Source organism: Nematostella vectensis, chromosome 13, assembly GCF_932526225.1.
Source record: "Nematostella vectensis chromosome 13, jaNemVect1.1, whole genome shotgun sequence".
Classification (NCBI taxonomy): domain Eukaryota; kingdom Metazoa; phylum Cnidaria; class Anthozoa; order Actiniaria; family Edwardsiidae; genus Nematostella; species Nematostella vectensis.
In genome coordinates, this window is record NC_064046.1 from 10,164,388 (window position 1) to 10,185,912 (window position 21,525).

At 39.2% G+C, this 21,525-nt stretch overlaps 1 protein-coding gene across 2 annotated transcripts in view; it reads left to right on the top strand.

Annotated features, from left to right (window-relative positions):
* The window catches only part of LOC5513799 (protein virilizer homolog), a 56,366-nt gene that overhangs the window by 5,938 nt on the left and 28,903 nt on the right, over nt 1–21,525 (top strand). For both annotated transcript variants that reach the window (XM_032383364.2, XM_032383365.2), the window contains exons 7-39: nt 486–518; nt 1,372–1,407; nt 1,686–1,784; nt 2,392–2,455; nt 3,168–3,193; nt 3,311–3,366; nt 4,120–4,168; nt 4,237–4,270; nt 5,443–5,516; nt 6,385–6,468; nt 6,788–6,869; nt 7,641–7,795; nt 8,117–8,205; nt 8,616–8,847; nt 8,938–9,041; nt 9,501–9,610; nt 10,009–10,076; nt 11,494–11,532; nt 11,729–11,806; nt 12,916–12,958; nt 13,158–13,238; nt 13,467–13,541; nt 13,855–13,935; nt 14,428–14,490; nt 14,958–15,063; nt 16,422–16,534; nt 16,936–17,157; nt 17,834–17,940; nt 18,709–18,781; nt 19,446–19,513; nt 20,061–20,129; nt 20,956–21,064; nt 21,381–21,471. In XM_032383364.2, coding sequence (XP_032239255.2) covers nt 486–518; nt 1,372–1,407; nt 1,686–1,784; nt 2,392–2,455; nt 3,168–3,193; nt 3,311–3,366; nt 4,120–4,168; nt 4,237–4,270; nt 5,443–5,516; nt 6,385–6,468; nt 6,788–6,869; nt 7,641–7,795; nt 8,117–8,205; nt 8,616–8,847; nt 8,938–9,041; nt 9,501–9,610; nt 10,009–10,076; nt 11,494–11,532; nt 11,729–11,806; nt 12,916–12,958; nt 13,158–13,238; nt 13,467–13,541; nt 13,855–13,935; nt 14,428–14,490; nt 14,958–15,063; nt 16,422–16,534; nt 16,936–17,157; nt 17,834–17,940; nt 18,709–18,781; nt 19,446–19,513; nt 20,061–20,129; nt 20,956–21,064; nt 21,381–21,471 — 2,813 coding nt within the window. The remainder of the gene's footprint in view (nt 1–485; nt 519–1,371; nt 1,408–1,685; nt 1,785–2,391; nt 2,456–3,167; nt 3,194–3,310; nt 3,367–4,119; nt 4,169–4,236; nt 4,271–5,442; nt 5,517–6,384; nt 6,469–6,787; nt 6,870–7,640; nt 7,796–8,116; nt 8,206–8,615; nt 8,848–8,937; nt 9,042–9,500; nt 9,611–10,008; nt 10,077–11,493; nt 11,533–11,728; nt 11,807–12,915; nt 12,959–13,157; nt 13,239–13,466; nt 13,542–13,854; nt 13,936–14,427; nt 14,491–14,957; nt 15,064–16,421; nt 16,535–16,935; nt 17,158–17,833; nt 17,941–18,708; nt 18,782–19,445; nt 19,514–20,060; nt 20,130–20,955; nt 21,065–21,380; nt 21,472–21,525) is intronic.

The following is a 21,525-nucleotide window of genomic DNA, read 5'->3' on the forward strand; positions in this document are numbered from 1 at the left end:
ACTCGCTAAGTACTTAGAGAAATTTTAAGTCACGTTAAGTCATGTTTTTCCGTCATGTCGATGGAATGTGGAGAATTGCATGGATAGTATGAGGTCACTAAAGATCTTAGACTCAATGTAAATTCTCCCTAGTGTGATAACTTGCTTATAGTTTATGAAATAAGGAGAATTGCATAGATATGAGGTCACTAAAGATCTGATTAATACATGACTAGTAAAACCATGAACAGTGGAAATATGTTGAACAGTGAACAGTTGAAATGTTTGTTTTGACCAATCACATGTGAGATTTGCAAACAGTCAACAAATAACTTATGCCTGTTGATGGTTGTGGACTATGATATTATGTAAACAAATAATGAAGAGGATTAACTTGGTTGCCCAAGTCTAAAATAGAAATTATGTATTACTAGTGTGGTTGTAAATGATTTATTCTTCCTGCTACTGTATGTGTATGTAAATTGACCCAGATTTATCTTGTACAGGATGCTTATGAAGAAATCCTCAGTGATGAGGAGGTGAGTGTGGAATTAAATAATAATTAGCAGCATAGCTAAGATGGGCAAAAGTGGTGAAAAAATGTGAACTTTTCTTAGTTTTATTTTTTCTTAGTTTTTTTTCTTTGTTTTTTATTTTGCTTTTAACTAGTACTTGGTCTTACCTCCTGTTTATAAACCTTGTGCTATAACACATTATTTAACATTCACACTTTTATGTATATTTAATCCTCCACCTCACCCTGTTTTGCACCTGCTCTTGCTACCCTACATTTTCTCTACCCGCCCCAAGTACCATGGTAGAATACCTGCTTCTAACCAACATCCCATGATATCTACACATTTTCTCTGCCTGCCCCAAGAACCATGGTAGAACACCTGCTTCTAACCAACATCCCATGATATCTATACATTTTCTCTGCCCTCCCCAAGTACCATGGTAGAATACCTGCTTCTAACCAACACCCCATGATATCTATACATTTTCTCTGCCCGTCCCAAGTACCATGGTAGAATACCTGCTTCTAACCAACATCCCATGATATCTATACATTTTCTCTGCCCTCCCCAAGTACCATGGTAGAATACCTGCTTCTAACCAACATCCCATGATATCTATACATTTTTTCTGCCCGTCCCAAGTACCATGGTAGAATACCTGCTTCTAACAAACAGCCCATGACATCTATACACCTATGCGTTCCCTCCCCTAGCAAATACTGGCAACACACCCATGCCTTATATATATCTGTTGCCAGTTGAGTAATTGATATTCTTCTAGGCAATGTCAATGTGCTCTACAATGTGCATGAATAGTGCAAATGCTTAAGTCTTGGATGTGGCTAATGCCCATGATGCTTTGATCTTTTTCTAGGAAATGTCTCTTGATGATGGGACCTTGGACGAAGCTGTAAGCACATGCTTGATTTTTTGTGTGGAAAGATAGCACCACAATACTGTACATGTTGCCAGACTTGTATGCTGTACATGTTACCAGGCTTGTATGCTGTACATGTTTACCAGGCTTGTATACTGTACATGTTTACCAGGCTTGTATGCTGTACATGTTTCCAGGCTTGAACTTGACAAAAATTACTGTACAAGCATTTGCCTGTTTGGTCAGGATAGATTTTGTTATAGCTTTTAACAGTTATCCTCTTGATTCCAAATTATCATTCATTGTTCCAGAGCGTCCAGTTTGCAGACATGGAGCTTTACAGCGAAGATGCTTGGATGTCTGTGTCTGTTAGCTTCAACCCGTACCAGTGTGATCTCTCTCAACTCATGGTGAGTGCATTGTTGTTTACAATACCTTCCTATCATGTGCTATACTAGAACTCTGAATTCAACAATTTATAGGTTTACTGTCTTTTTTACCCATCCATCATCTCTGCTCTTATAAGTTTATGAAGTTTTATGGCATTCTTTTCCTATGCTAACCTCCCTACCATGTGCTATACTTTTAGAACTCTGCATTCTACTATTTATAGCTATATATTATATATTATAAGCTTATAGGTGTTATCATGGTCAAGGTTTGTTGACCCAGGTGGTTGGGGTGGGGGCTACTCAGCTATTTATACCAGGAAAAGCTTTTAACCCCCCCTATTTGAGGATAAAAAATCTCAAACCCTAGAAAATAATCCATGCTAATGAGGATGTTAAGATAAACAATGGAGACAAATGCAGTGATTTTCATGGGGATTATGATGATAATGTGGATGGTGATGGTATTGGTAGTAATTGTATTAATGATGACTTGTGTTGGTGGTGCTAAAATGATGTGGATGGTACTGATGATGCTGCAACTATAATTATGGTGATAATAGTGCATTGTTGATGTTCAGTATGTACTAAAGCATTTTTTATATGATTTTCTTTTTCTACCTTAAAGTCATTTTCTCCCCCGGATGAGACAGAACATGAGGCTGCCCTTCAGAGGTTCCTAAAAGATGCAGGTATACTATGCCTTGGAATACAATACTGTACTTCAATTAGTAAGCCAAGTCAACTCTCCACAGTTTGGTTTTCATCTTAATTTTTCATGATAGAGTTATATATAGATGCTGCATTCTCTATGTGTGCTGAATCTTTGTTATCTTATCTTTTTTAAATTAAAAAAGTCCAAGAAAAAAACCAGGGACCCCATAAACCTAGCCCCATATTCATTTTTTATTAATGAACGTCGCAGATTATGCATGCCTAGGCTCTTTTAGACCATTTAGAAAAAAAATGACAGCCATTAATGGATATGATGACAATAATAACATATACCGAACCTTTTGTTATTTTTTTCTTGATTGTCAGATGGTGCTGCAATAATTGACAACATTGCTGGAAAATGAAGACCAGCAATTTTTTTCGATTTTTCTATTTTCTTTTTTTTTTTAGCTTACCCTTGACCTATCCACCCAGATTTTCTCGGATTTTAGGATGTTTTTTTTAAACTTTTGCAATATCCCTTAGTTACATACCACTTTACATTCTCTTGAACTCTTTTTGGGCTACCCACCACTACACATGTAATGGGTGATTTTTTTTCCTCACTGACAAATCTAATTTAGAATGGCAAAAGGGGTCTCAGACAATTCTGGTTACAGGATGTAACAGGATGGCTGATATAGTTTGCTGACTGTTTTTTAAGGACCTTTGTTATTTTTTATCTTACAGCTGCTAAGGAGAAAATGAAGGAAGTGGTATGTTCTGTAACTATATGTGTTTTGATTACCAAATTCAACCATTTTCTTTCTGAATTTAACAGTGATTTTCCCACATTTTACTTAGTATGTACCTCATGCATGTTTTATCTCCAGGGAGAGAAGTTGATCGAACAATTTGAGCTATGCAAAACTTTGGATAAAAATATTAAGTAAGTTCTTTTAGGCAAGGGGCGCATTGATAGAAGCTTCTCCCCAACTTTGAACACTCTAAGAAAGTCTGTATTATTACATAAATTACTTAAGTTGGACCTTGATTTAAAAGAAATAACACCCCAGACAGACACACACACTTACATCCCAACTAAGTTTACTGTATTTAATGAATTTAAGCATTAAAATATAAGTCATAGATAGTTTTTTTGTGGAATTGGTATGTCCTTAGAATTTCTTCAATTTTTAGATATCACCATGAAAAGGCAAAAGAACACAAACGTTTTTACTCATCTTTCTCCTAGAACCATTATACAATTGGACTGTTTCCCAGCTAAGCTCAATTGCCTTTTTTGATAATAGTCTATATATCAATAACATTAAAAATATTATGCTTATTCTAATAATAGCCTTAATGAAAAACATTATTCATATGTTGCTTATTTTGCTTATTATTTCCTTACCTTTATGTACATTATAAATATTGTATTGTGTTAGTGTTTATGTGCTTTCTAAAGATTTTTACCAACAAAGTAAATTTAGCCAGACTCATAATGTAGAGCAATATTTATAAAAAATTTATGTAGCTTTTATGTGGTTACTTGTTTCTGCCAAATTTTTGTATTTAATAAGGCTTTTTCAGAACAGAGTTGAGAATTCGCTTTTGGTTATACTCTGGTTAACAAACTTAACTATTTGGGTATTTTAATTGATTTATGTAGTTTTCATGGATATAAATGCTTGACTGACAGGTGGGTTGAGGCATTTGAGGAGATCCCCCCCTTGATCGTTCCTGGATTGGTATGTATCATTTCTGAACATTTTAAATTTTTTCTACCGTACTTATCATACTTATCTTGTTATTTCAGGCTTGTGTTATAAAAACCAAGGAGGACAGCGATGGTGGGTTGTATTTTTTTATATGTTTACTGGCTACTGCCTATAAAACAGAGCCATGGGTGTTGTCTTGATGAAAGTGTGAGTGATAAACAGCCATGTAGAGATTGCATTATGTGCAAAATAGCTTACATTATGTGTTAAGTTAGAGTGCTTTACACCACAAAAATGGCAAATAATGCAAGCCGCTGTTGCGGGTTGACCGACTGGTTAGAAGCCAACCCATTGTAGCAGGTTGAGCTTTAACCCGTTATAGCGGGTTGAGCTTTAACCCGTTATAGTGGGTTGAGCCTTAACCCGTTATAGCGGGTTGAGCCTTAACCTGTTATAGCGGGTTGAGCTTTAACCCGTTATAGCAGGTTGAGCCTTAACCCGCTATAACGGGTTAAGGCTCAACCCCCTATAACGAGCCTTAACCCGTTATAGCGGGTTGAGCCTTAACCCGTTATAGCGGGTTGAGCCCTAACCCGTTATAGCGGGTTGAGAACCATCAAGCTCCTGTAGCAGGTTGACCAACCGGATAGAAGCCAACCTGCTGTAGCATGTTGAGCATCAACCTGTTGCCGTTTTCTTGTGGATTCAATTGTTAAAGCAAGCAACTGTTCATTTTACACGATTTACATCGAGTGCAGCTAGGAATTTCATCACTGCATGGATGAATTATAAAAAAATGGCTCCTTCAGGAGCCACCCAAATGATTTAAAAGGTCATCAAAACGCTTTTGTGGTGCAGTCAAAGAGTATGATCAAAATAATTCAATTGGAAAGCATTTGAATTATTTTGCATTAAGCATTTAAGCATTAAGCTACAAAACGCTTATTTGAACTGGTGAAGGGGAAAAGAGAGGAAAGCTTAGTAGTTGATGCTCAACCTGCTACAATGGGTTGACTTCTATCTGGTTGGTAAACCCGCTACAGCGGCTTGGGGATCATAGTATACTATAAGAGCTTGAAGGTTCTCAACACACTGTAACAGGTTGTCCCTTACAGCCCCTAATTGGAAATATTGATTTTTATTTCAAACATGGCTAGCAACAGCCTGTCAATCTTTCAGTTAATAAATGTATAATACCTTTCTTTCATCGTGAACATTCCTAACCTTCGAAATTATGATATTTAAGATATAATCACTCTATTTATTGAAACCTACATTATCTATTTATTTTCTGCCTGATGTAGTTGTAATCACCAAGCTGGTTGAATGGAGCATGTACGCACTTGATATGGAGGAGGCCATGAAGCAACCTATAGCTGTAAGTACAAAGTTAGCCCGTTGTTCTGAATAAAAAAAAATTGCTGTATTTACATCATAAGCCCTGTATACTGAATCAAACATTAGCTGTTCTTTATCAAAAAAGTATGGTGGTGAAAGGGTTAACACTCAAAGCTTCATATGTTCAATAAATTTCACTTTGAAAAAGTTGGAGCAAAGCAATAACTTTTAACACGACTCAGTTGGGTGGGAACCTAGGTGGCGCAGTTGGCAGAGCGTCGCTCTGTAGTGCCTGTGCCTCTCACCACTGGGTTCCGGGTTCGATTCCCGGTTCCGACGTGAGTCGAGTTAGTTGGTCTCGCCTTTGCTCCGAGGGTTTTTCTCTGGGTTCTCCGGTTTTCATCCCTCCACAAAACCAACAATTTCAATCTCTTAATTCTCTCTAATAGCTCTCGTAATTCAGCTTCCCAGCTGCAAGGAGAGTGATTAGCTACTCCAATTTATTTATTATTCATTTAGGAAAAGAGATCAGCTAACACATATGAAGTCACAAATAAGTACCTGTGTTAAGATCATCCAGGTCCATTATCATGCCCTCAACATACAATAAATGGGAGGATCAGTTTATTTAGCTTTTCAATCCATTATTTGCTTCCAGAAAAAAAAAAGATTTCCATTTTCTAACAGACATTGTATCTTGGCAAATGTTCAGCACAAAGATTCCTGGAGTTCGGGTTCTCTGAGAATACTTCCTGTGTTTTTTTCTGGGACTGCATTCTTGTTTTCTAACCATTCAATGTTTATTTTATTATAACCTTGGAATTCTTGTTTGATGCAGTCTAGATAGTCTATTTATATGGATTTGATTAATCAATTCCTCTTACCATTCAACTATTGCTTTTTCCTAGGTCAACATGCGCCTGCTAAAAGCAGGTTTAAGGACTGTGAATGCCCTCTGCAGTTGCAGTCCGCAGATAGCTGCTTTACTTATAGTAAGTATGGAACATAGTTGTATTGTTGATGTCTAAAAATTATAGAGAGTCTAACAATACAGCACAAATCGTTATTTTTCACACATGGTGTGTGTCAAATTGGCACTGTGGGCTTTTATACTGAGGTGTACATTTCCAACTCTAAAAAGTCGAAAAATGTCTCTCAATATTTATTGTATGCAATATATTTAGATGATAACAAAGTATCAACAAAGTAATGCATTCTGGAAACGATTATTCGTCCCCTTTAACTTTAACTGTTGTTGTTGTTTTCTGTTAGTCTCTTAACATTCTTCCTTTCCTATTCCAATTTTTATAGAATGCTGGTGTCCAAGGACGACTACACACCCTGATAACTACCGAGCATGTGTCCTCTTCACTCAAGCTCTTAACATTCCAAGGTACAGTGACACCCCAAAAGGCGACAAGGTGTTGTAAGTGGTGGCTGGCAACGTGCTAGTATCATTTATTTTGAATTTATGTGCATTATAAGGGCACAAATAAACGAGAAGTAATTGAATAATTATTTTAAGATATTGTTTGTCATAAAGGGCTTATTGTTTGTACGGAGGCGCTAACGTTTGTAAGAAGCACGCAAATGACTTTCACAAAATACTATTGTTTGCACTTGCTGTAATAAAAATGTTAATGAATATTTCGTTCACTGTATTGATTGCAAGTTCTTGTATTATTGATATTTTGTTTGTGTTATTGTTATGTATCAACGCGCAAATGAAAATAGATTTTTCATTCCTGGTTGTCGAATAGTGTAAATGGATGTGAAGAAAATGCAATTGTGTGCACTCAATTATGTAAAGTTCGTTAATGTGTTTCCTTTTAGTTCAAATGATTTTACTTTCGCTTAAATGACAGTACATCGGCGTAAATGTTTGTAATTTTGGCTAAAATGAATGCGTATTTCTCGGTAATGAAAAGAAAAAGGTGTAGTATGATTATAGATTTGAATATTATAGACGTTTCGAGGCTCTGGCATCTTCATCAGTGTCTAGAAGCCACGACAGGAGCAAAAGATAGCAAAATTCAAATTGTAAGGTTGTATTTAGCCTTACTATTTGAACTTTGACATTTTTTTGCTCCTTTCAGTGGCCACCACTACCCTGAAGAGCATCTGCTTAGTAACACCTCATGATGTTGTTCTCTTACTTTTTTAGCTTTCGATAGTTGCACTGACAGTAATGTTGGCCTCGAAAACTTCCTTGGTTGGAGCTCAGCAAAGGAAACGGAGGATGATAATGGCACGGATGATGGTGCCCAGAAATCTACAAATGGTTACCAGAAACTGGTCGACTTTCTCCTGACTGACCAGGTACCTCATTACAGTTAACCCATGAATGAAATGATTTTGCGGTCATGTGTCTAATATCCTTATTGTACCAGACAAAAATGGGGAAATTTTTTGTCAGTTAAGTATGGAATCCATTCATTTACAAATGTGGTTGCACAGATTTTGAATTTAATTCTTCTTGGAGATTTTTCAGCAAGTTGTTTCATTTAGTTGGCCCCACCCCATGCAAACAATATGAGCCAACAGCAATTGATGATGCTCGTGCTGATTGCACAAAAGTCCAGTATATTTGAATGATGTATCCTATATGATGCTCATAGTAAGTTTGCTTTTCTCCATCAGACCGTGCGAGTGATGGAGGCGGCCTCCATACTGGCCCGTAAGATTCACGTGTACGAGCTTTTGACAGCCTTGCAAAACACCGTGGAAAGGTACAGTATTTCCCGTGTCAGTTATCAGTTTAGGAGAAAACGGTTGAAACTCTCTAATAATTGTTAGAACGATGTTTAGTAATGCATGGCTTTTAAAGCTGTGAGTATATACTTAATGTATGAAGTACATGCATTACAACTTTGGTGAGCCTAGCGATGCTGCTTGTGTTTCACAACAAAGTGGTATTGTTTGTACTGAACTTGAAAGGGAATAGGCCACAACTTTTTAATGGTTTAAGGAATTTTGACATCTTGCGACGTACCATCGATCGAGCATCGATCGAGCATTCATTAGTATTGGCTAATGTTGTCATTTTAGGAAGCTACTGCGATGTGTTGTGGGTATTTCAAACTTTTAGCCTCTTCAAATCCTGATGGCTTCTGTGATTTCTCCTCGCTAATCCATATAGAATCGTGGCAGCATATAAACCCCAGGAATATGACTCAGAAGCGGACCCTGCTCCTGGTGGGGATGGCGGAGTTGAGAAAGACCCTGCCCTGTTATCAGAACAGGATACTGGCATGGAGTCAGAGGGTGTTCCAAGGCCTGGAGGGATGACTGTGTCAAGTGATGATATTGAAGTGATTGCTGTTACTCTGGACGAGATTTGTAACATCCTTAAGCGCGCAAATGAACTGATTGTAAGTCTCCTTACTGACACCTCACCAGATATAAGTCAACCTGTTAAAAGGGTCCTAAGACTTTACTTAATCATAATCTTGTTTCCTCAGGCTCAACCCCCAATAAAGGCCTTCCCTACCACCGCTAAGATAACAGGTCTTGAATCGTCAACCAAAGACCCATATCCAGTACTTTTTCGCCTGTTTGCAACAAGGTAATGTCAGAGCTTGTTTAACATCGAGGTAATTTAAGGTAAAGAGGATGTCGAGTGGATGTTTTAACCTAAAGTGAAATGTTTTTAAATTTGTTTGGTTGTTAAAGCAATGAAAAATAGCGTTGATCAAGAAGGTAGTTTCTGAACTTGTTGATTTAAAAGGTGATGCCATCCCCTTTAATTAAGGGGATGTCTGGATGCTTTCTATCGAAAGGGTAATATGTTTGAACGTCTTTTGTTGTCTTAAATCTTAAGCAATTCCGCTGAGATTTACCTTAGGCGTGTGTGTCTTACCTACCTCTCGTGTGAGGCTCACCTTAGGCGTGTGTGTCTTACCTACCTCTTGTGTGAGGCTTGCCTTAGGCGTGTGTGTCCTAACTACCTCTCGTGTAAGGCTTACCTTAGGCGTGTGTGTCTTACCTACCCCTCGTGTAAGGCTTACCTTAGCGTATCTTGTAGGCGGCTACTAGAGAGTATTGTTGTCTTAATGGCATCGCCAGTGGGCTGCCATCCTCTCGTATACTGCTGCATCCGGGATCTAGTCTTCTACCTCCTCCAATCACAACGAGGTACAGTAACACTTCCTCCAATCACAACGAAGTACGCGGATCTTAATATCCTGGAAAGTCGTTGAATTTAGAGAAGTCCTTTTCATGGCCTGTATAGTTATGGGATTTAATAAAACCCATTAAACTCCTTTAGTTATGAAAAATGATGTGAGTTGAATTCAGGTTAGAAATTTATGCTTTAAGGTATTCTTTATAGTAGGGTGTTTTTTTATGAAAAGGTAATTAAAGATCCCTGAATTTTGAAAGTCTAAAATCGTTGGAACACTGCAGAAATATTTGTGCGTTCGCGGATGCTCCGTGTTTACAGCAGAAAGACAGTGCTTTGTGAACTACTATACGCCCTAATACATAGATGTAATAAAGGGCTAATTCTGATTTGTATTTATGAATCTGTGTAGGTCTCCTCTTTCTCTCGTCCCACCCCGAGGCCGTGAATGGATTGATCCGTGTTCTCACACAGACAACCGTAAGTACCCTTCACTAAGCTTTTACTACTTCACACCCCCATAATTCAGTTAATTGAATTTATCTTACACGTGATTCATACGTCGCGCTTATGCCGTGCCAAATTGTATTGTCTATTTGTATTGCCACAAATACATTGGGTTCAACGTTGATTGAGACTTCGCGCTCATGGGCATGCGAAAAATGTTTGCAACAAGGTAATGTCAGAGCTTGTTTAACATCGAGGTAATTTAAGGTAAAGAGGATGTCGAGTGGATGTTTTAACCTAAAGTGAAATGTTTTTAAATTTGTTTGGTTGTTAAAGCAATGAAAAATAACGTTGATCAAGAAGGTAGTGTCTGGACTTGTTGATTAAAAAGGTGACGCCATCCCCGTTAATTAAGGGGACGTCTGGATGCTTTCTATCGAAAGGGTAATATGTTTGAACGTCTTTTGTTGTCTTAAATCTTAAGCAATTCCGCTGAGATTTACCTTAGGCGTGTGTGTCTTACCTACCTCTCGTGTGAGATTTACCTTAGGCGTGTGTGTCTTACCTACCTCTTGTTTGAGGCTCACCTTAGGCGTGTGTGTCTTACCTACCTCTTGTGTGAGGCTTACCTTAGGCGTGTGTGTCCTAACTACCTCTCGTGTAAGGCTTACCTTAGGCGTGTGTGTCTTACCTACCTCTCGTGTAAGGCTTACCTTAGGCGTGTGTGTCTTACCTACCTCTCGTGTAAGGCTTACCTTAGGCGTGTGTGTCCTAACTACCTCTCGTGTAAGGCTTACCTTAGGCGTGTGTGTCTTACCTACCTCTCGTGTAAGGCTTACCTTAGGCGTGTGTGTCTTACCTACCTCTCGTGTAAGGCTTACCTTAGGCGTGTGTGTCCTAACTACCTCTCGTGTAAGGCTTACAGTACCTTAGTCGTGTGTGTCTCATGGGCATGCGAAAAGTGACGGGATCAGAATGTTGTCTAGGCAGGAAATAGCAGTGTTTTTTGCTCAAATAGCGAAAGATGTTATTTGAATAAGCCACATGAATTCGAATCTTTGCTCGGAACAACAGATAATTCTAAAAGGGCTTGTTACGAACTCTAAACAAGCTAGACAAGAGAAATAGAAATAGAACATGAGGCAACTAAAACAGGATTTCGCTAACTCAGAAGGCAGGAGACATTACGGATTAAGGTTAGAAATATTTTATTCGCTGAGTTCAATATTAAACACAAATTGGGGATGCAATTTTGTTTATTTTATTAAGAAATCACTGACAAAGTATTATAGTTCCCGTGGTTTAGGTTCTCAATTAGTTCTTTTCTATCCATTTACTCCGATCTTTCAAATCAGAACCTATTCTTCCTTACCAGGCTGATCAAGGTTTTTTTAAAAAGGATGTTAACTGTATAAAGGGATTGTCGTTCACTTTGTCTTCTCCCTTGCAGGAAGCTGATATCCACCATTCTGAGGCACCGCCTTTGAATGTGAGTCTCCGACATTTGTTAAGATACTGTTTTCGCCGACATATTATATTCCTGTTTCATAGCTAGGGTGTTAGACTTGTGGCAGTGTAAAGCACGTTATCCTTCACAGTAAATACTGCTTATTACTAGGAACAGACCGTTTATTGAAATACTTGTTAGAAACAATTGTTTTGCTTTGTTTTGTTTTTTGCCACAGGAGTTTCTGCGTGATGGCAGCACCGCTGACCTATGTACCCCTCAGCACCTCGGGCTCTTGCTCATCTACCATCTACAGGTACACTGAGGTGGCTCAGTTTGATGACCATCATCTACTGTCTTGTTATCAACTTCTATCTGTCTGCCTTGTCTCGTAACTTGAAAAGGGGCTTATATCCCCCTGCGCCTGTGTGAACTGGGTTTGTCACCCTTGTTTTAAAAGTTTTTTATTTCGGTATACCCTTAAAGTACGTTGATCATACGTAACTGACGCCGGGTTTTTTAGGCCATGAAACCCAATGCAACTAAAATGTTTTAATTGAAATTAAAATTTCAGAAGTGAACTAAATCCCTTTAAATCACGCTGAAATTCAACCCATCCTTCTTATGTAAGAAAAAATACAATGAAATCTAAACTTTTCAAAATGAGTTTAAATCATTCAAAATAAGAACAAACTAACATTTTCTTGCAAGTTTGACCGACGGTGATTTGTGGTAGAAGCGACTTAGTGTTCCTAAAAAATATTGGCAAGCTCCTCCAAGATTTTTTTTTTTCATTTGATAAAAATCCCACTTAGGCCCAGCCTAAACTGGTGCTTTAGAGGCGTAAAGTGATTATTTCGTCATGGCAGGCTAGACCAGCTATCTTGGGTTGTTACCTACGACTGATTCCCTAATAATGTAGACTCTACAAGCATTGGAGGCTAGACCAGCTATCTTGGGTTGTTACCTACGACTGATTCCCTAATAATGTAGACTACAAGCATTGGAGGCTAACCCAGCTGTCTTGGGTTTTTACCTACGACTGATTCCCTAATAATGTAGACTCTACAAGCAGTGGTGGCCAACCCAGCCATCTTGGGTTGTTACCTAAGACTGATTCCCTAATAATGTAGACTTCAAGCATTGGAGGCTAGACCAGCTATCTTGGGTTATTACCTACGACTGATCACCTTGTATTCCCTAATTTAGACTCTACAAGTATTGGAGGCTAGACCAGCTATCTTGGGTTGTTACCTACGACTGATTCCCTAATAATGTAGACTTCAAGCATTGGAGGCTAGACCAGCTATCTTGGGTTGTTACCTAAGACTGATTCCCTAATAATGTAGACTACAAGCAGTGGTGGCTAACCCAGCTATCTTGGGCTATTACCTACGACTGATCACCTTCTATTCCCTAATTTAGACTCTACAAGCAGTGGATCAGCTACGCAGCTCTCCTCTTCCAAGTAAGTAAAAGTTGAAAATTAATCTCAAAATTTGTAACTGCTCCAATATCTTAATTGTTGCCAAGGCCATATCGGGGCTGATCAGCCAGCGTCTGGATTTGTAGGGCGTGGCTATGCTTTTTGCTAGAGATGTGTATTTACTCTCAAATTTTATGTTTTCTTGCTTCTGTGTCCTCTTACAGTTTGTTTGTGTTCACAGGTCACTCTGTGTGCGATATTGACAGTGCTGACACCCTCTCTACTCTACACACGCTGTACTCCATGACTTTTAGTGCTATAGGTAAGGGTGATCTCTTTTATATCGATGGTGAGTGATTGAGCGAGCAGGCGGGCATGAGAGTGAGTGAGTGAGTAAAGGAGGGGAGGGATGTTCAAAGGTATTTAAGAACCCTTGAAAAATATAGATAAAAGTGGTTTGCGTGCAGCTGAACGAAGTAGAGGACATCATAGACGTTTAGTGTCTCCTAAAGCATAAAGTCTTGAAGGCCACCCTTTGGTTCTGTTCTAGGAAAGGCCGCCGTCGTGTCTGTATTGAGTCTATCCAAGAACCTGGAATCACTCCTGCCCTTCGTAGAACCCACCGGTCAGTACTCTTCTACGGCAATATCGATAGCACTATGCTTTTTTTTTTGGGGGGGGGGGGGGTTCTATTTGGCTTTCTGATATCTGTTCTTTGTTGATAGTTGCTTTGGCCTGTCACGAGGTCAACCCAGGGCAATTGCAACAGTAGCAACCCATTCTTTTAGTTTACTTTCTGTTGGTATTTCGCTGGCTAAACTTCGGAATAGCCGGCCAAATAATTTCGTTTCATTGTATTTAATGCCTTGGTTCTTTTTTTTTTTTTTGTAAAACATTTAGTGGCGGGGTTTTTTAAAGTTACTCTTCGTGTTTTCCAGGAAACCAAGCGGATGACGCAAAGCTAAAGAAATGTGTCTCCAGCCGTTATGCCTCCGTACTTATCTTCCTGACCGTCAAGGGTAGGTCTGGTATTATATTGAGATATATTGGTTTCACATCTGTCTCTTGTTTCGGTACCCAGAGCGTCAAGGTCAGCGCCCCCCCCCCCCCCCAACCTCCTACCCCTATAATAACAACAACCATGTGTGTAACATGTGCTTAATTATCTATCTAATGATTCATATCATATGGTTATATACGCATTTGAAATACTCTCACCCTTTAAATTCTCCTCTTAAAAAACGGCCCAGCCTCAATTGAAATTAAGTCGTTCTTATAAAAATAAGAGTGATTGAAGCTTTACGAGTAGAAGTGAGCCATTTTTATTGATGGATGGGTACTAATGTATAATGATTTAAGCCGATTGAAGTATTGTATGCAAACGTTAGCACATTGCGAGACTACGTATATCACCCAGCAGTGCTGATGGTCCTGTTTGCAGGGGGAGTGTTATATGATGTTTTAACAATATAATATATTTGATTACTCATCGAGTTCTTTTGTTTTCCCAGTTTCAGAGAACGTCGACATGCTCTCCGAACTTGGCCCCCGGCTACTTGCCATCACACAGAAACGTAAGGAAATACCTTTGCGTTTTTACATTTTGTCGCATTTATTGCACTTGTTAACCTAGAAAGCTATGCATTTTTCAAATCGCCTGTTGAACTCTAGAACTATAACTAATAGCACAGTTGTTTTAATATCAGAGTTACTTGGATGATACATTATAGCGTTAGCTCTTTCTGTTTTGAAACTTTCTTCTTTTCAAGTACTTATTTGGGTCACAATTTTTTAACTTGGGTCAAACAAATGCTTTTAAAATTCCGTCCTCAATCTAGTAATATTATTAGAAAAAATATGACACCTAGAACGACATAGATAAGGGTGCCTAAAAATTTCCCGGTCTGAGTTCAAGTTGTGTTAGACCTAGAGGTGTCATGTGAAAACAAGGCTTAAGAACGGGGATCTGGTATGGATTTTGGGGTGAGGAGGGGACGCAAAAGAACAATTGGCTTGCTCATTCCATTTTTTTATTCCACAGAGGAAGCAGAGTCCTCTCTCGCAGAGCTGAATCACTGGGTTGCCCCCCTGAAGGACCTCAAGTTTGATGCCTCGGACATTCCAAACCTAGTAGAGTATGTGAAAAGGTGAGGTGGAAGATAGTCGCTTTAATGGGGCACAGCCTCAGATGTAGCCGGGAGATGTAAAAAGTTGACGATTTGGCACTCTAACCTAGAAAAAAAAAACTATGGCCAACGTGCGTTCTCTGTGGCCGCCCCCGACTGTGGAACGAGCTGCCCTTTGTAATTCGTTCTTCTTCAAATGTCAATTGTTTTTAAATCTCAGCTAAAAACACATCTTTTTAAAATGGTTTATGACATGAAAAAAATGTACAATAAGTTGGTTATGTTATTTGTTTTTCTTTTTGCTACTGAGCCTGTAATTTATTAATTGATTTATTTATAAATGGATACCCCATTAGATACAGATTTAGATTAGATTTAGATTTTTAAACTTTTTAGACTTTAAAAAAATATTATTTTAAATTTTGCAGCGCTCAGAACAGCGATGTTTGAGCGTTTTATTTATTATATTATTTATTATAGAAGAAAATACCATTTGTTGATTAGCCCCTGTAATGGGAGGGGCGGGTTACGCACGTTACTGTGGTACTGTGATCATGAGAACAAACATATGATCATTTTTAACAGAGTTTTTCGCTTCACCAAAGTGGGGGAACTAGAAAATGAGCTAGACACGAGAGAGTTAATGTTGATTGTCGCCCCACCCACCCCTCCCCCCTTGCTTTAGCCCAGCTCCCAGCCACATTTCCGGTGCAATTCCTTTATCCTTTTGATCCAATTTTCAAATGTTCAAAGTATAAATTCTCCTCTTTTGTAGGGAGAGGTCGGGCTCAGATCAGAAATTAAGCCAACTTTGTTCGCTAATATCTAAATTTCATATCTTCTAAATTTCTTTAAAATTTGGAATTTAAATTTTGGTCAGAGGAACTCCTTGTATGTGGAATCTTGGGCTTATGTATTTTTTTGCTCTGTCTCCAGCGAGGCGCTTAGGGCAAAGGCAAGCAGCCGGGTATCAAGAAACAAACTTTCCAATTTCGAGATAATTCTGTACTCTCTATGTGGTCCAAATATTTCACAGTTATGGAGTCTCTTTAGTGGTAGTTTGCTTGGCCATCTCCCTTAACTTTTTAGAATACACCAAAAACTGGAAATCGACTCTGCCAAATTTTCGTCTTTAATAAGACATCTTCAGGGCAGACTGAAGAAGTCTTTTTCGATTCACCTTCTTCAGTTTGCCCTGAAGAAGTCTTATCAAAGACGAAAATTTGGCAGAGTCGATTTCCAGTTTTTGGTGTATTGTATTCATTGTTCTGGTACGAGATCGCGACAGTTTGGGCTTTTTGATTCCTTAACTTTTTAGAGTACAGCAAGGCACTGGATAAAGATTTCTCATTGATGTTTGTGTTTGTTGCCCTCTGCAGTAGTCTCGATTCTATCAACACTTCCCAACGTGTATCCTGCGGAGTGCTGGTTGCGCTGAGGGTGCTAAGACATCTGGCATGCCCTCCCAAGCAGGACAGGGACAAGACAGAGGGTGGGTTTAAATCATCATTGCCATCAACGGCGTCATTAACAACGTCACCATCATCGAAGAATTATTATCAGAAACATATGGAAATGGCAGAGTACATTACTTAGACAATAGCGAACACGGTAAGATGAGTTTACATGGAAAACGTCCTCAACCGACCGTGAAAATGTTCTCATCGTGGTTTACCTGAAAACAGCGGAACTTTATTAGAAAGAACGCATTTTTACGTGTTGTTATTGCCTTGTTGTTATCGTCCTTCCTTGCAGTATCTAATTATTTAATGGCAACAGTTTACCCGTAAACATTAACCTGGTATTGCACCTAATCGTGGGTGGTGCTTATTTGATAAAATGCGGTAACTACGGTAAATTGCTTATCATCCAAACCTGTTTTGTCTCTATCAGTCCACCAGAAGAACCTGAAGTGGAACTTGAAATGTATGCAGCTTTTTGCAGCCAATGGCATGGACATCTTCATTACACTGCTACAAAAACTGGGCGAGTCGCTGCTGAGACCCTGGCGACTGGGCCAGCCCTTTTCCACCGGGCAGCCCTTTATCATGATTTGCATGGCCACACCCTTGCTTGTGTTACTGAAAAGCATGCTGGGGGAGCTACTTGACACTGGTATGTACATTGGGGCAGTTAACCCATTGACCCCTTAACCGGCCTGTACTGGCCTTGAGAAGTACCCAAATGACAAAAAAAAATATATAATTGCAAAATAAACACAACGAGATAAAGATACTCAGGCATCAGTCTAAGGGATAAGTGGTCTTGAAGATATGCATCTAACCGATAGCGACTACTCTTCAGCCAAATAGTAGCTCGGATACAAATAATAGCTTGGATACAAATTTCAAACCATACAAGGAAAAGAAGCAGAATTGATCTTCTCATTATACCTCTTCTTACCACTAGTATGTATACTGGGTCTTTAAAGTGGTACCTCTTAAAGTGGTACAGCACACAGTTAAAATTGTTGGCCATAGTTGAAGTGGTACTCCAAGGTTCAGGTGGTGGCTCCGAATTAAATGAGGCCCCGTGGTTAAGCGTAACTTCAGGGTAAAGGGTGCACTCTATGAATAAATGGTTACCAGGCTAGGAAGTTCACGGTTCAAGCGAGGCTTTAAGCAGTATTCACATAGTTAACGGGTAATTTCGTAATCAAATGGGTACTCACTTGTTATTAGATTTCATTAAAATTTGCCCTTGAAAAGCCCACACACCTCTGACATCGTTTTTATGCCGGGGTGTTTCAAGAAGGCAGTCTTATCCATGTGGTGACCTTTCGTCTCCATAGGAACTTACCAGTTCAAAGACCGCCGACTGATGACGTCACTAATGGTGTTGCACACCGTCATGTGCTCTGCCCCAATGACTGGGCAGCTAAGCAGTATCGCACAGCAGGTAAGCAGCGCGTGGGGACTGGAGCGTAGTCCTTGGGTTTATTATTGAATTCACGTGATATTGACAACAAGTATATGTTTTTTTTCTGGTTGAGATATAAAACAATCATAACATTAGGTTAGTAGTCAATCCCAGACTAACTCATCTTATCTACCACTTATATTACATTCTGTTAATTAGTTTATATTTCGTAATTATTTGTATAATGCTCAAAGTATAGTGTTGAGCAGTGGCAAAACGGCGAAAACACAGTGTTTCCGTGCAACACACACCATCTACACCACAGAGTGTCAAAAACTGAAGTCATGGTAGCTTATACTTTCTTTATACTTTTGGACGATGCTTTTTTTACTTATTTTTCTTCAAACTAAAAGTATATCAAACACTAAGCACTCCCCTTCATAGTTGTATATAGTTATGTACGACAGAGCAAAAAATGGCAACGTTCAATTGAAGGTAGTGTTAGCTTATATTCGCTTGCTTTTTTGCATAGATGTTCCTGTATAATAGAAACAAAAATAAGCGTTATTATTTTTTGGTAGATAATCCGTTTTTGAGATATTGCAAATTGTAAGACTCTTGATTTGTCTGAAATTGCCCAAATTGGGCTTTACTCAATCATATCTCAAAAACGAATTATCTACCAAAAAGTAACAAAGCTTATTTTGTTTTATATCACGCTAACACAACCTTACAATTTGAATTTTGCCATTTTTTGCTCCTTTTAAGTACATAAGTTGTTCATATCTCATTGTTCGTGTTCTGCAGATTCAGGGTAGTATTGTGGATCTCTTCATGACGTTCACCCGCCCTGTTGTGCAGTCTTCCGATCACGAAGAAGGTAAAGCATGCATCAGGTCAACTTTTGGCGGATTTTTGTAGAGGCACTTGTAGGGTGTGTCCTTTCGTGGCTCGGATGATGACGCTAACCATAGAAGACGTCGCATGACAAAATTTCATTGTTAAAGTATGACGCGCATTACCGTGGCCACCAATACAAAGTGTTAAAGTGGACGCGCGCTACCGTGGCCACCAATACAAAGTGTTATAATAAGACGCACGCTACGGTGGCCACCAAAACAAAGTGTTATGGTGCGACACGCGCTACCGTGGCCACCAATACAAAGTGTTATAGTGCGACGCGCGCTACCGTGACCACTCATACAAAGTTTAAAGAAAATTAGTCAATCAGCACATGGAATCACAGTTTTAAGTGACACGAACACTATATATAGGAGAATTCCGTCATGTTCTGATGTGCTACTTTACTGGCTACCAGCATTTTTCTCTGGTTGGCTAGTCTTGTCAATCAGTGCTTTCAAGGTGGCCGCGCTAGCGCGTGTCGCACTGTAATTGTTCGGCAACAGTCCATTTGGTCCACATGTTATTTTTGTTTTTACTCTCTTTGTAATAAATTCATCTACAGTGTTGCAGTGCACCTGCAAATAGACTTTTTTACGTACCAAATACCACAAGGTTTAATGTAAATGTGGTTTTCGTTTCAGCAATTAAGGAGAGTGTTTGGTCGCTCATGCTTCGTGAGTTACTGAAGTACATCACATCTACCCCACAGGTGCTATAATAACGTATTTGCAATAGTTAAACGTACCTCAGTATAGTGTCATTTTTTTAAATAATAAAGCCGTTTCTTTCTGGTGTCCATGTTCCAAATACACGCAAATGAGTCGATTGTTTTATGTTTCTCTGCTTTTGGATTAGCACATACGTATAACGTATTTCTTTAGTCTCTTTTACTTTTGTTCATGCATTAATTCAATTCTACCTTTTGATTGTATCCTATCGATATAATAAAGGACCCAAAACATAAAAAGAATATATATCTATTCTTCACTTTATTATTTATGTACACTGTAGCAACTTCAGATTAGAATATTAAACCTGCATCAAAGAACAGGACCAACATGAATAAAAATATATAGTCTCAGGCTGTTTATGAGGCCACTCGAGTTTGAATCCACCCTGCTTAGAATAACATCAGTGAATTAATAGTCCTGAAATGAGATAAAACTGTTCTTGTGAGGGTTGTGGACTCATATTGTTTCCTGGAGGCTGTTCATGTGTGCATGCATGTTTAAGGTTACTGTATTTTGTTTTTTCAGGCATTTCTTGGCGGACTTGTGTTCCTTTCTGAGCTCTTGCCTGTACCGCTGCCCATGCACACACTAGAGGTAGGAGGTGTCTTAGATATCTACCTCCTAGATGAAGGAGGAGACTATTTTAAGTATCTACCCTTCTCTTTATCGGCTCTTTTTAATCTCTGCCCATTCACACACTAGAGGTGTTAGATATCTACCCCTAGAGTTAGAAGGCTATCCCCTAGAGGTGGGAGGCTATCTTAAATATCTACCCCTCTCCTTATCAGCTCTTTAATATTTGCCCATTCACACGCTTGAGGTAGGAGGCTATGTTAGAAATCTAACCCTAGAGTTAGAAGGCTATCCCCTAGAGGTGGGAGGCTATCTTAAATATCTACCCCTCTCCTTATCAGCTCTTTAATCTTTGCCCATTCACACGCTTGAGGTAGGAGGCTATGTTAGAAATCTAACCCTAGAGTTAGAAGGCTATCCCCTAGAGGTGGGAGGCTATCTTAAATATCTACCCCTCTCCTTATCAGCTCTTTAATCTTTGCCCATTCACACGCTTGAGGTAGGAGGCTATGTTAGAAATCTAACCCTAGAGTTAGAAGGCTATCCCCTAGAGGTGGGAGGCTATCTTAAATATCTACCCCTCTCCTTATCAGCTCTTTAATCTTTGCCCATTCACACGCTTGAGGTAGGAGGCTATGTTAGAAATCTAACCCTAGAGTTAGGAGGCTGCCTTAGGCAACCCTCAGGAGGGAGAGGTTAGACTTTAAATGGAGGTCCAAATAGGAAAATAATGTTATACCTTACAATAACAGCTGTCGCCAAATGTTAAGTTAGTGTCATTACTCTGAGAACCCTTTAACAGCATGTTATCGTGAAAATGTCCTGACTCAGTTGTATTATTTCAAAGGAATTACCCCCTGAAGACGTGACGCAGGCAATGAATCACCGACTTCTATGGAGCGCACACCTTAACCCGCTCAGTTCTGATCTCCAGGAAATCCTCAAGTCCCTAGCCGGTCAGTTCAGCTCTTGACAATTAAACTCCTTAACCGTGATAGCAGCCCATTGTATGTCCTAGTATAATTAAATCAGGGCTTTGTCCCTTCACGCTTTTGCTTGTGTCCTGGTGCTCAATTCTATGACCCTTCATGAGTTTATACGCCTATCTTAGTCGTGCTATTATTGTTTGTGCTCAGGGTCAGCATGCCATTAGCTCCACTAGCTTAAACGCCCATCTCAGATGCTACTTTAGTTTTGTGTTCAGCTTCAGTATTCTATAACCTCCAGTAGGGTATACGCCTATCTTTAGATGCTACTCTTGTTTGTTTTCAGGGTCAGCATGCCATAACCTCCAGCAGGTATTGAGGCGTGTATGCTCACAGCTCGCCGACCTTTCAGCTCCGACAGCTTTCAACATTGTCAGGTCAGGCATATGCTCAGTCAGTTAGCGATTCATTTGTATCGCTAATTTGCCACA